The 13,984-nt window shown below is 40.0% G+C and overlaps 1 protein-coding gene across 2 annotated transcripts in view; it reads left to right on the forward strand.

Annotated features, from left to right (window-relative positions):
- G3bp2 (G3BP stress granule assembly factor 2) overlaps nucleotides 1-13,984 on the forward strand; it is a 29,458-nt gene that overhangs the window by 8,321 nt on the left and 7,153 nt on the right. The window contains exons 2-8 of one of the 2 annotated variants that reach the window (XM_038335290.1): nucleotides 725-843; nucleotides 3,148-3,229; nucleotides 3,891-4,064; nucleotides 5,898-5,988; nucleotides 6,624-6,726; nucleotides 8,022-8,202; nucleotides 9,110-9,208. In XM_038335290.1, coding sequence (XP_038191218.1) covers nucleotides 749-843; nucleotides 3,148-3,229; nucleotides 3,891-4,064; nucleotides 5,898-5,988; nucleotides 6,624-6,726; nucleotides 8,022-8,202; nucleotides 9,110-9,208 — 825 coding nt within the window. In that variant the 5' untranslated portion in view covers nucleotides 725-748. The remainder of the gene's footprint in view (nucleotides 1-724; nucleotides 844-3,147; nucleotides 3,230-3,890; nucleotides 4,065-5,897; nucleotides 5,989-6,623; nucleotides 6,727-8,021; nucleotides 8,203-9,109; nucleotides 9,209-13,984) is intronic. The other variant, XM_038335298.1, reaches the window with a different exon arrangement.

Genomic DNA, 13,984 nt, shown 5'->3' on the forward strand with positions numbered 1-13,984 from the left:
CTTTTGCTGCTGAGCATTCTCTCCGGTCCAAGATTTATTTTGAATCTTGTGTTTCTGTATCTGTCTGACGGTATGTGCTTGCCTTCAAGGCTAAAGGTTCAGATCCCCTGGATCTGGAGTTAGAGGCAGTTAGGAGCCACCTAATGTGGATGCTGGAAATGAATTGTAGTCGTGTAGAAGACCACCTCTTAACCATGAGCCATATCTATAGCCTGCTGCTGCCCCTTCATGGTGATTACATAGATTATTCTGAGGGCTATATGTAGAAAGTAAGTAACAAACTGCACTTTACAAAGGATTTTCATTTTTATTTAATGTGTGTCTGCACGCATGTGTGCCTGGTGCCCAGGGAGGTCATAAGAGGCCAGCAGATCCTGTGGAACTAGAGTTGGATTAGATGGTCGTGTGCCTTAATGTGGGTGCTGGAACTTGAGCCTAGGTCCTCTGTTAGATCAGACAGTGCTCCTAACTACTGAGCCATCTCTAACCTGTGTTTTTCAAGACAGATTTCTCTATAGCACTTGGCTGTCCTTGAACTCACAGAGATTCACAGACCTCTGCCTCCCAAGTGCTAGGATTAAAAGCACCACACCACTGCCTGGCCTGTTAATAATTTTTTTAAATGTTTTTAATGTATAGTCTCATTTGTATGTCTATGAAGATTTATTTCATGGCATTTTACAAAGGTGATTTAATAGCTGTTTTCTTGTGTTTTCTCCCCCAGCATTTGACATTGTGCAGCAAAGAAATGGTTATGGAGAAGCCCAGTCCGCTGCTTGTGGGGCGGGAGTTTGTGCGGCAGTATTATACTTTGCTGAATAAAGCTCCCGAGTATTTACACAGGTAAAACCTAGATGTCACCTCATACTGTCTTGGCATGGCCGCCTGAGCACATCATATCATTGTGTCATAGCACATTATTACACACACACCCCTCAGTGTTTCATGGTTCATCATACTAGTGAGGGGCTTGGCTTACTAAAGGTTCCAGTGAGCAATTATAAATCAGTGACTTCGGTTTATCTTTCTAAGTTCTCATAGTGTTGAGAAAAACTACTATGTACCTGTGAAAGTTTGTATTCCCATCTGAAAAATAGTATTGTTTTGTGAGACACTGTTAGTAGCCTTGTTCGCTGTTTTCCCAGAGGTTAAAATTAAATTTGTGTAGTGTGTAGGTAATTCTTGCCAAGTCCCATTCTTTTGGCTGCTGTACTTGTGAAGCTGAAAGGTGATCGAGACGGCTGAAAGATGAGTCCTGCGGTCGCTGCTGCCGACCTGTTGTGCAGGTCTTAGGGTAGCTTTGGCAGTTTATACTGCGTGACATGTATGGGAGAGGATTGTACTCACTCTTGCTGGGTTCCCTTTCTGTGAATTCTTTATTTTTCCATTTAATTTTATGCTGGTTTTAATGTAGGTACTTTGGTTATCTCATTTTTCATATTTGACAGCTGAAGCTAATAACTAATTCAGCATCTTTCTTGAAAAGTAAGATTAAAAATAAGGATAAATAAGTAAACAAGCTACCCATAGCCAGTTTTCAACATTGTTGAACTGAAATGGGGGGTATGTAAAATATTTTAATTCCCTCAAAACAGAGCTTTTTTTTTTTTTTTTTTTTTTTAAGACTGAGTGATATTTGGGAGTGAATGGGATTATTAGGACCTTTATATATGAGTTGATCTTTCAGAGTATCAGTAGTCTGTTATTGTTTTGAGACAGGGTTTCACTATGTGGGTGTGACTGATTTGGAACCAGGTCACTGTGTAGAGTGGACTGGCCTCAACTTGGCTCCACCTGCTTCTGTACCCTCTTCCTCATTCCCTGGGGCTGGGGTTAGAAGACACCCCACAGTTGCCCACTTTGGGCAGTGGTTGTTTTGGTTTCACTTCTGTAAGGCCTCTGTCGTTCTGGCTAGCCTTCAGCTTGTGGCAGTTTGCAAGCCACAGCCGATCTGGGCGTTGGGACTGTAGATGTGAGGTCTCATGCCAAATTTTTTTTTTTTTTTTTTTTTTTTTTTTTTGGTAGGGAAGAAAAATGAAAGGAACAAAGTTGGAAACAAGGTTTTGTTTAGTTTATTTTGAGGATGCAGGGTTTCTCTGTATAGCCCTGGCTGTTCTAGAACTTCCTCTGTAGACCAGGCTGGTCTTGAACTCAGACATCTGCCTCTGGGTGCTGGGATTTAAGGCATGTGCTACCACCACCTAGCCAACAAGGTTTTCAGCTAGTATAACTTTCAGGCTAAAAGCATGGTACAGTGGGTAAAGGAATTTTTCCGGTAAAGACTTCTGCCCTGTCTTCCATCAGAAAAGTGGAAGGAGGCTTGTCACGGGTGTCTTCCGGTCTCCACACAAACATTGTCACGGGTGTCTTCCGGTCTCCACACACACATTGTCACGGGTGTCTTCCGGTCTCCACACAAACATTGTCACAGGTGTCTTCCGGTCTCCACACACACATTGTCACGGGTGTCTTCCGGTCTCCACACAAACATTGTCACGGGTGTCTTCCGGTCTCCACACACACATTGTCACGGGTGTCTTCCAATCTCCACACAAACATTGTGTACATGGATATCCACAAAGTAAAGTGGAATGGCCTCTATGTTATATCTAGCATATTTAACCACTTTTCCTTTTAATAAAAATTTAGATTTTTTAAAAAACTTTTCATAAGGGGTTGGAAGATGACTTGGCTGTTAAGAGCACTGCTGGTCTTGGGTTGTTGGCTAGAGGCTGATTCCCAGCACCCACATTCACTCAGAACCATCTGTAACTAGTCTTTGTTCTCTTCTGACTTCCGAGGGTACCAGCCACGCACATGGCGTGCTACATCCAGGAAAAACACTCATACGAATAAACCTAAAGAAAAGAGTGAAGTTTTAATATTTACTCTCCTCCTCAGACAGCTGTTTGTTTATGTACCTTCATCTCTAATTCACTGACGTGGATTTGAGGCAAGCTGACTGAGCATCTGCCTTGTCACACAGAAGCGCTGAGGATTCTGTGGGCATTGACTTCGTTAATCCTTACAGCAGCCATATATTGTTGATGAGTTAGAACCCCTTTATCTGTTGAACCTAGTCTGTTTGGCACCAGAACTCTAGCGGCCCCTGTGCCTTCCTTGATGTGTCTGTCAATGGTTTTGCAGGTTTTATGGCAGGAATTCCTCCTATGTTCATGGTGGAGTGGATGCCAGTGGAAAGCCCCAGGAAGCAGTTTATGGCCAAAATGTAAGTTACAGATGATCTGTTTCCAAGTGTCTTTGAATTGAGACAGATTTTAAAAAATAGCCTTTTTGGACTCCTCACTGGGTTTCTCTAGTGTGACCCTTTACTGTAAAGAGTTAGTTTTAGTAGAAATGTATTATTGATTGGATGTATTTAAAAGGACAGTATGGAGTGTTGTATTTTATATGTGAAGTAGTTGAGAAGTATCTCTCATGCTCCAGATATGCACAGTAATTGCTTCATAACTTGATGGGATGATCAGACTTGAATCTGGGGCTTTGGTTTGGGCCTTAGCAGGAAACAGGAAAATTTGGATATAGGAAAACAATAGTAAGGTAAAATGAGGTGAGGTCAGAAGGCAGTTGGTAGCAGTTTGTGAGACTTATTAGCTGGCACAGAGATAAAGGGGACGGCTGCCTAACACCCAGACTACAACACAGTATCAAGATGCGTTCCAATTTCCTATATAGAGATGATGTCTTAAAGATGGTAGTTGACAGGCAGTTTGATTGTAATACATAGTTGTCTAGATTAATGCAAAACAGGCAAATCCTTAATCTTTTTTGGGTCCTGAGGAAATAAGCGATGTGTGTTCATAGAGTGATGTGTAGTTAATGTGGCAGCACACATGTTCTTAATCTCTTCACAACTTTTCTCTGTAAAGGATATACACCACAAAGTGTTGTCTCTGAACTTCAGTGAATGTCATACCAAAATTCGTCATGTGGATGCTCATGCAACCTTGAGTGATGGCGTGGTGGTGCAGGTCATGGGCTTGCTGTCTAACAGTGGACAGCCCGAGAGGAAGTTCATGCAAACCTTTGTTCTGGCTCCAGAAGTAAGTTCATTTCACTTAGTTAGTATTTATGTGACTTATGTATAAATAGTTTGTTGGACTACTAAAGAGTTCATACAGGTTTGGATTTGCTTATTGCTATTTTTAAAATTAAGTGATATTTTGAATTTTACTTATTTTTATGTGTATGGGTGTTTTGGCTTTGTCTGTGCACCATGTATATGCCTGGTGCCCTTGTAGACCAGAAGAGGGCATTGCATACCCTGCAACTGACATAGACAGTTGCCACGTGGGTCCTCTAGAATCAAGCCCATGTCCTCTAGAAGAATAGAGCTAGCACCCTTAACCTCCAGACCATCTCTCCAGCCCTTTCACCTTTGTTTCCTATGTGTTTGAGTGTTTTACCTGCATGTATGGATGTGTGCCTAATGGCCATAGAGTTGGGAAGGGTATCAGATCTCTGGAACTGGAGTTACATAATGTTGGGAGCTTCAAAAGCAGCTAGTATTCTTTTTTTTTTATTTTTTGAAGTTTTGTAATTATATTTATGTACAGAAAACTCAGCAGTACATTTAACCCAGTTTAGTGGCGAGGCTAGTGGTGAGTTCTTTGGCCTTTGCCTTTTCCAGCTTGGCAATTTGAGCCACAGATTTAGGACCCAGGACATTGCCTCCCCAGTGGTGGCGGATCTCATCATATCTGTCGTTGTAGTTGGTCCTAAAAGCTTCCACCAGCTTGGCCAGAGCACCCTTGTCTTCCGAGTTAACCTGTGTGAAGGCAACAGTGGTGCACGTCTTCCTATGGACCAGTTGCCCCAGCCTGGCCTTTCCCTTGATGAGGCAGTAGGGGACCCCCATCTTCCAACACAGGGCGGGCAGGAAGACCACCAGCTCAATGGGGTCTATGTCGTGGGCAATCACCACCAGCTGAGCCTTCTTGTTCTCTACCAAAGTGGTGACTGTATTGACGCCCGCTCGAAGGACAGGTGGTCTCTTAGTTGGGGCATCCCCTTTGCCAGCAGCTTTCTTCTCAGCACGGGCCAGCAGCCTTTGCTTCTTCTGCTTGGTCTCTGGCCTGTACTTGTGGGCAAGTTTAAGCAACTGGGTAGCTGTTTGCCGGTCCAGGGCCTGGATGAACTGGTTAATGGCAGGAGGAACTTTGAGCCGCTTATAGAGGATGGCCCTCTGCCGAGCAGCTAGTATTCGTAACCACTGAGCCATCTCTGCGATTTGCACAGTGCTCTCTTTGAGAAATTCGATTAGGTGTGTTAACAACTTGTTTATACACTGTATGTACATGTGTACTTTAAAGTTAGATGTTGAAATGAGTGTGTAAGTGGATGATAGATACAGAAGAGAGGATTGGGGTGATGTGGCTCATGGTTTTGTTTTTAAGACCCTGAATTTGGTCCCTGGGACCATAAGACAAAGGAAAAACCCTACATGATTGTAAAAATATTGAATTGTATTTTCAGAGGGTTTTGAAAAGATGGAAGAACTTTATGGATGCTGTTTCTTTTTGAGAAGAGTTTTTATTTGTACTATTTCCTTAGTTTTAAACATTAGAATATATATGATGCTGGGCTTTATTTTGACATTTTTATATGTGTGTATTATTAGTATTGCATTTATTTTTTTATTTGACAGAATCTGTAGCTCAGCTGGCCTGGAACTTGCGGTCCTCCTCCTTTCTTGGTCCTCCAAATGGTGGAGTTCCATGTGCTTACTACCACACTCATCCAGTATTCATTTGATGATACTTTTTCTAGTTTTCTTTTGTGTTAGCGTCATAACATACTCAGCTTTTGGTTGCTTATATTTAGTCCATATTATTTCTGTGGTACTAAAATTGAGATTGCATGTTGTTTTTCTATAGGGATCTGTTCCAAATAAATTTTATGTTCACAATGATATGTTTCGTTATGAAGATGAAGTATTTGGTGATTCTGAGCCAGAACTTGATGAAGGTGAGCTTAACTCAATGTTCTCTCTGTCTTCTTCTCTCAGGAATTTCTATAAGTATGAAGCTTTTTGAAATATGTCACTTTTATTTTAACTGAATCCAACTCTTTCCCCCCCTTTAGTTCTTGTTAAAGGGAGTATGTGTGTACATGAAATTATGTAAAAGTCAAACCTCGGAAGTGTGTGTATAGGCGACATGTCTGTATAGATTCCATACTATACTATAGAGTTTGGAGACACAAGCAGTTTTATCAGAATGAACTGAGTGGCATAGAGCATACTCATTTTCCCTTGCTGTCTGTTGCCTATCCAAGCTGTGGCAGTACTGTAGCTATTTTATTGATCTTCCACTGATAAAAATATCAGTTTGTTTTTCTTCTCATTATTACTACTCTTAAATAGATAACGACAACAGAAATAATGGTTTTTAGCTTTTTTGCAAGCTTTTCTTTTCTTTACTAATAGATCTTGTGAAAATAAATCATAATAATCAAGTTTGTCCTGCTTGTGGGGAACGGGGAATATTCCAGTGAATGGCTGCCTTTGTAAGTTTACTGACTTTGAAGCTTACACTGAAAGATACTGTAGTGTGTAAGTACGTGAGCCTCTCACAAAGATGTGGTGCATTATGTATTGTCAGAATCAGAAGACGAAGTAGAAGAGGAGCAAGAAGAAAGACAGCCATCTCCTGAACCTGTGCAAGAGAATGCTAACAGCGCCTACTATGACACCCATCCTGTGACGTAAGGCTAGCCAGCAGTTGCAGGCCTGCATTTGCGCTGATCTGCAGTGTAGTTAGTGCTTCTAGGATTATTGTTAGAAGTTAATATTTTTTCTTTTTCTTTGTTGGCTAGATATCAAACCTCCGACCTTTATGCATGTTAATTATGCCCTTGGTCACCAAACTACAGCCTCAGCCCCTGGAAATACATTTTTGTTAAAACAGCATATTTAAGCCAGTATTTGGTTATTTATGACATATATCAAGATACTGGTTTGTATCAGAGATGTGGTTGATAACAGATAGTAAAGACTGTTTAGGACAATACACTGAACTTAATTTTTATAAACTAATTTTTATAAGAAACATGGTGTATAGGGACAGAGAGGTGGCTCAGCCAGTAAAGGTGCTCACCTGCAGCCCTGGTGTCCCAAGTTTCATTTTTGAGTTAATATTGGAGGAGATATGTGACTCCCTAAAGTCCTCTAACCATCATGCATTGCCCCTTCACACTCTAATTAGAAAATAAGCACAGGATTTATAGTTGGTACTAAGATAAGCATTGTGAGTCATCTAGGTGTTGTAGATGGAGTGTGGGGCTGCGTCCCACCATCCGGTTAGCTTTATATCCAAAATAATTATATGGAAACTGTATTCATTGAAACATTGCCTGGCCCATTAGTTTCAGCCTCTTATTTGCTAATTTCTCACATCTTGCTTTATCCCATATTTAGTAATCTGTATAGCACCACGAGGTGGTCGCTTACCAGGAGAGATCTTAACCTGCATCTGTCTTGGAGAGGAGAAGCAGGGTGTGGCTGTAATGACGGCTCGGCCTTTAAGAGCACCCACATGGCAGTCTGTAACCCCAGACATGGGATTCTGTGCCTTCTTCTGACCTCCAAGGGCAGTACATGTATATGATACACAGATATACATGTAAGCGAAACACCCTTACATGCAAAATAATACCACTTTTAAACATTGATGGGGCTGGATTTAATGGTGCACACATTTAATCTCAGCTCTCAAGGGAGGCAGAAGTAGATGGATTTCACTGAGTTTGAGGCCAACCAAGGAAACATGGTTGAAATCAACAAACAAACAAAACAACAAACAAAACCAAAACAGACAGAAAGCTGGGATTTGACTAGGTGTGAGTCTTTGTGGTAGAGAAGTTTTGCCAGTATGTGCACATGAGGCGGGACTTGGATCTCAGCCCTACACCATCTGTATGTGAACACAGAACAGGTGACGACTGTTAGCTTGGAGTTTGATTTCACTGGACCTCCCGGTGACCTAGATGTTTTGTTCTAGTAATGGCATAGAGGAGCCTTTAGAAGAATCCTCTCATGAACCTGAACCTGAGCCAGAATCTGAAACAAAGCCTGAAGAGCTGAAACCACAAGTGGAGGAGAAAAGCTTAGAAGAGCTAGAGGAGAAGTCTGCCACTCCTCCTCCCTCTGAGCCCGCTTCTCTCCCTCAAGAACCACCAAAGGTGAGATCAGAGGAACTTTTCAGACCCGCAGCCTCACGTTTTTCATGCCTGCTGTCAATGAAGCATGATTTTGGTTCTGCTATTTGATATATTAAGCTACATTTCTATGTATGTGAAAGAAGCTGGAATTTCTGTTCTGGGGAGACTTCATGGTTTTTCTCTACCCCAAAAATATTCCTAAGAATGAAATTTATATTATAAAATTACTCTTGTTTGTATGCAGTGTTGAATGACTTACACGAAATTACTCAAGTCCATGTATGAGGCTTTCAGTTGCTCATCTCTTCTGATGCTCCAGGAGTCATGCAATGTCCCAGCTGAAGTTGATCTGTGAGAGATACCTGTTTGTGATTTAAATGGGATCAGTTTCCTTACTATACTAATTCTCTTGTAGAGATGCGTGACACCATAGTATACCATGTTAAACCTCTTTATCTCTGTGAAGCAGAAGGTTAAAGTATATTTGGGCAGTGAGAGAAGAGTAGTAGAAGAGTCCTTGTTCAATTTGTGTCTGTTAAGTTTCCAACTAGTACTCTGTTCTTTTCTATTCTTCCCCTCCCCCAACACTGTCACTCACACATCCTGTCTCCCCAGAAGGGGAAGAAGTTCTATCTGGTTCCGATTTTACAGCATGTTTAGTTGATAGTGGTTTTGTTTGCCACTTACTCATATAGGAACTTGGTGTGGTTTTACTTAGCAGTTGAGACAAAACAGTCGTATCTTGCATAATGAGATGTTAGGAGCTGGCACACAGACTGGCATGTGTGTGTGTGCCTTTCTTCTAGGAGTCCATCAGTATAAAGGAACAGATTAGAAATGAAAACAGATTATATATTTGGAAGTTTCCCTGTAGGAATGTTGGTGGTTTTCCATGATTAGTAGTCTAGGTCTGTTGCATTTCCTGCAGGCTTTCTCCTGGGCTTCAGTGACCAGTAAAAACCTGCCTCCTAGTGGTACTGTTTCTTCCTCTGGAATTCCACCCCATGTTAAAGCACCAGTCTCACAGGTAACGATCTGTGAACACATTGGATTGTATCCTTGTTACATTTGCCAATTGCTTAGTTTTTATACATTTTTAAGCAAGTCAACCAGAACTATGGATTAAACATACAAGAATGTATTAAATGTCAGTGCACCCACTTTAAATGCCAAATCTCTATTAATCTTACAGAGGTGGTATTTGGGGTTTGGGTGTGTGAAATACAGATTAAGTTGGTTTTATTAATATAAGTTGTCATTTTAAAGGCTTCTTTAGAAAAATACTCTGTTTGCAAATTTTACATCTTAGCAAGAGTATTTTAGGTGAGAAATTTGGAAAGGCACAAAATAGACATTTAAAAATAATTGTTCTAAAGAAATAGAATATTTGTGTGCATATATATATATAATATATATCACATGTATATATTATATATGTATATTTACATTGCCTAAACTCAGTCTGTAAGTGGTTCACACAGTTTAATTGAAGCCTGTACCAACTTATGACTGTAGTGTTCACCTTAACTGATCGTTTCAGTATTCTGCTTTTTGTCTGTTTGTCATCTTACCATTTCAGAGCTTTCCAAACCTGTGGAAGTAAGACACTATTGATGCTTGCTAGAAGTTTAAATTTGAATTAAGTTTATTGGCATAGTAAATATCCAGTTTCCCCCTACATTTTGAGTTGTTTCATTTTTCTAGAAAATTTACATTGAAAATGGTTATTGTATACATTCTTTAGGTGCTCCAACACTAAGACATTGAGGTTTTAAAAGCATTGATTATCTTGTCCTCGTGATGTTTCTACACACAGTAATCTATAGACTACATGGTACCAAAATATCTTTGTGGGTTTTTTTCAATTACATATTTAAATGTGGTTGCATTTGATCACAAGCCAAAATTCCACCTTAATGATTAGTGCTTTTCAAACCCACCTGGAGAAGGGACGAGTGATTCGGGACTTGGAACTCTTGCTTTCTGTCAAATTCCCAGTTGGAGTCTTTGAATTGTTGTTTCAGAGATTTGGTGACGCTTGGTTTATTTTTAACTGACTGTATTTTGTGTATCTGGTGTTTTACCTTGTGCATGCAGTGCCCTCAGAGGCCAAAAGATGGCATTGGTTCTTTTGGGTCTGGAAGTACAGATGGTTGTGAGCTGCAATGTGGGTGCGGAGGATGGGACCTCCTGGAAGAACCTGGCTTAACTGTTAAGCCATGGATACAGCCCAGCACTTATTTTTATTAGTTAAATAATAATATTCCTTTCATTTGCCTTTCACTAACAATTTTGTGTTCAGCATGTTACATTCACTTTTCTTTTAGGGGGTGGGTTGGGACAGGGTCTCAACTGTGTATGGCCCTGGCTGGCCTTGAACTAACAGATCTACATTTTAGAAACAGGAAGGTTAGGGTCCCATATAACTCACCCATGTTTGGACGGCTGAAATAAGTCTGGCATTTGAATTTATGTAGGTACACATCAACTACATATGTGGTTTTACATGGGTACATTTTTCTTAGGACTTTGTGAAGGGTAATGTGTCTTTATATTTACACCAAAGAAGAGTACTGTGTATTTGAAGTATGTCTTAATTACTAGATTTTAGACTCTTTGTTTATCTTACATTGGAGTCAATTTTGAAGTTATTTTTATTTTCCATTCCAATAAGAAATGTTTAAAATTGAACTTTAAGGGGCTTGAAAGATTGCTCAGTAGTTAAGAGCACATTGTTGCTCTTTTGGAGGACCTGAGTTAAGGTTCCTAGCATCCACGCCGGGTGCTTACAACTCCAGGGTCCTGATGCCTACAGCATCGCTTGTGCACATTTCACCATACAGGCACACACAGATACATAACTAAAAATAATAAAATGTAGGCTTTAAGAATATCCTCATGTCTTTGTGCTATGTGTAAATTTGTGATATTTCCACTGGATTTAGTAACCTTCAGCTTCTTTTGTTACTTTTGAAAAGATTCATTTTCTTATATTTTAAGTAGATTATTTGGTACAAGGAAGTTAAGTCTACTTTTAGGGCATTGATGGCATTGAGATGATAGCTGTAGGTCAGTGGGGTTCTGGGAAGGTACTTTTGCTGGAAATGGACTGGCTTTTCTGAATAGCTGTGTTCAGTGAAGGACTTGTGTGCGACTGTGCCTTCTTGACTTTGTTTGACCATTTTTATTTTGTATTTTGTTTGACATTCATTTTCTGTAAGATCGTGAAATTAGCTATTTCATCTGCTAGGAATGGCTAGTTTTAATCATTGGACATGAAGAATTACAAGAACAGGATAGCTGGCTTAGTTGACATTTATTTCTTAAAAGGGGGACAGTTCTTAGCTCTTTAATCTGCTTTGTATGCACTGGCGTTCTGTCTACTTCCAAGACAAATTTACCAAATCAGTGTACAAATTGTAAGCTGGGAAATAATTTCTTTTTTTCTTTCTTTCATTGTCATTGGTTTTTCGAGACTGGGTTTCTCTGCAACAACCCTAGCTATACTGGATCTAGCTCTGTAGACCAGACTGGCCTTGAACTCACAAGAGATCCGCCTGCCTCTGCTTCCTGAGTGGTGGGATTAAAGGCCGGCGCCACCACTGCCCAAAGATGGGAATCCTTTCAACTTATTTTAATTTTAAATTGTTTTGGGAATCTATTTTGGTAATGTTTTAAAATATATTTAGGTTGGAACAGATCCTCAAGTTCTTTGATAATACTTAGATTGAGTTGTCTTGTTTTTTTTTCCTGAAAATTCTAAATACAAGGTATTATTTGCTATTTTTTCAGAAAAGATATATTTTTATCAGTCCGGGTGGTTTTTGCCTGCACACATCTGTGCACCATAAATGTGCAATGCCTATAGAGGTCAGAATAGGGCCTCAGACCCTAGAGCTGGAATTCTAGAGGCCTTTGAGCAACCATGTGGGTGCTGGGAACTGAATCCGCTTTCTGAGAAAGCAGCAAGTGCTTAACTGCCTAACCCCTCCCTCCCTCCCTTCCTCCCTCCCTCTCTCTCTCTTTCTCTCTCTCTCTCTTCCATCATTCCCAGCACACATTTGTGTATATATTATATCCCGTAAGACACTAAAGTTTGAGTATTCTTCAATTCTGATTGATATGCAAACTATACTAAGTTCTGCTTTAAGGCTCCTTTAGTGGAGGTGAGCGTATATTGCTAAAGATACGCCTTTCTGGGCATTACATTTTAGGTTGTTTATGTACTGGTAAACTTTTAAGCACACTTAACCTATTGTCAGGTATAGAATACTTTGAACTGGGAGTTGCTGAGCATCTGTTCAAGCACCGTGCTTGGTTCTTTTAGTGGTGCATATCTGCAATCCCAGCAGCGAGGGAAGAATGGTTTAAGATCAAACTGGACTGGGGCTAAAGAGATAGATGGCTCAGTGATTAAGAGCACTGACTGTTCTTCTAGAGGACAGGGGTTCAAGTCCCAGCACCCACATAGCAGGTACAACTGTCTGTAACTCTAGTTCCTGGGGATCTAGCAACCTCACACAGACGTATAAGACCTGTAGGCAGAATACCAAGGCACATAAAAGTAAATTTTTAAAAAAACAAACAACAAACAAAAACAAGGCTAAAACCCCAGTTCTCTTCAGAATTGCCCCTCCCATACATACAAAGCAAGATAGCTAGATTGGCTTCATAACAAAAATGAGAACTAAGTCCTCATTGATCTCTGGCTGGCCTTGAAGTCACAGAAATTCCCTTTGCTCTGCCTCTTAAGTGGCTGAGATGTGCTACCACACCCACTAAAATTAATTTTGTTACTAGGCAGATTCCAGGACGTGTGATCTCATCTGGTGGGAAAATAGTTAAAATAGAAAAAAACCAGGCTGTAAGAAGTAGGTAAATCTTCTAAATAATATATATCGTAGGGTTACAGTAGCTGCTTTCTAAATGGGCAGTTTTGAAAGAACCATAGTACTTGCAAATTATAACATCCCAATTAATGAAAAATTGAGTGCTGCTTAGATCAAGGTCCTCCTCAATGGTTAAATGCTGACTCTTAGTTGGGGGTGTCCTTTGAGAATTCATTCATTAGTTTTGTGTTTTGCTTGTGCCATAAATCCATGGGCAGTAGAAAGCTTGCAGGGTTTGAGAATGCAAAGGGTTTGTGTTGAAGTGTGCGTGGTATTTATCGTTTATAAGATTTCAGCATATTTAAGTCAGCAGTTGACAAAACAGTCCTGTCACTTCCCACCCCATTTAGGAGGGTTAGTCTTTCCTAAAGGGCTTCTTTGACTATTTGAGATGTTATATGGAAGCTCTTGTTGCTTTTATTTTTGAGATGTGGTCTTCCTGTTTCAAGGCGGTTTCAAACTTGAGGTCCTACTGAGTGCTGGGATTATAGGCACTTGCTACCGTGATAAAGGGTTATGTGTCCGAACTATTAAAATATTGGTTTCAAGATTATGGGATGGGGTTAGGAGATGTCATTGATGTCTGAAGGTAGCAACTAGATATTTATTGAGGAATTATGTGTCTTTATTCTTGTCTTTATAAGAAAGCTTTTTAACTTTGTCTTATGTATGTATATGGAGTTGCTCATCTTGCATTTTGTGATTTCTGTAGCTATAACTTATGCTGTTTCATTGTGAGTATAATTTGAATTTTAAAGAGTGTTTTGTGCAAAGGCAGCTCAGTGTGAATTCTACTACAATCTTGTGACAAAATTAAGATCTACCCTACAGTCCTAGCTTGGTACAGAATAGCTTTTTAAAAGTATTTTCCAAACATAGAAAATTAGGTGAAAACATAAACTTAATATTATTAT

This window comes from Arvicola amphibius, chromosome 1 (assembly GCF_903992535.2).
Source record: "Arvicola amphibius chromosome 1, mArvAmp1.2, whole genome shotgun sequence".
Classification (NCBI taxonomy): Eukaryota; Metazoa; Chordata; class Mammalia; order Rodentia; family Cricetidae; genus Arvicola; species Arvicola amphibius.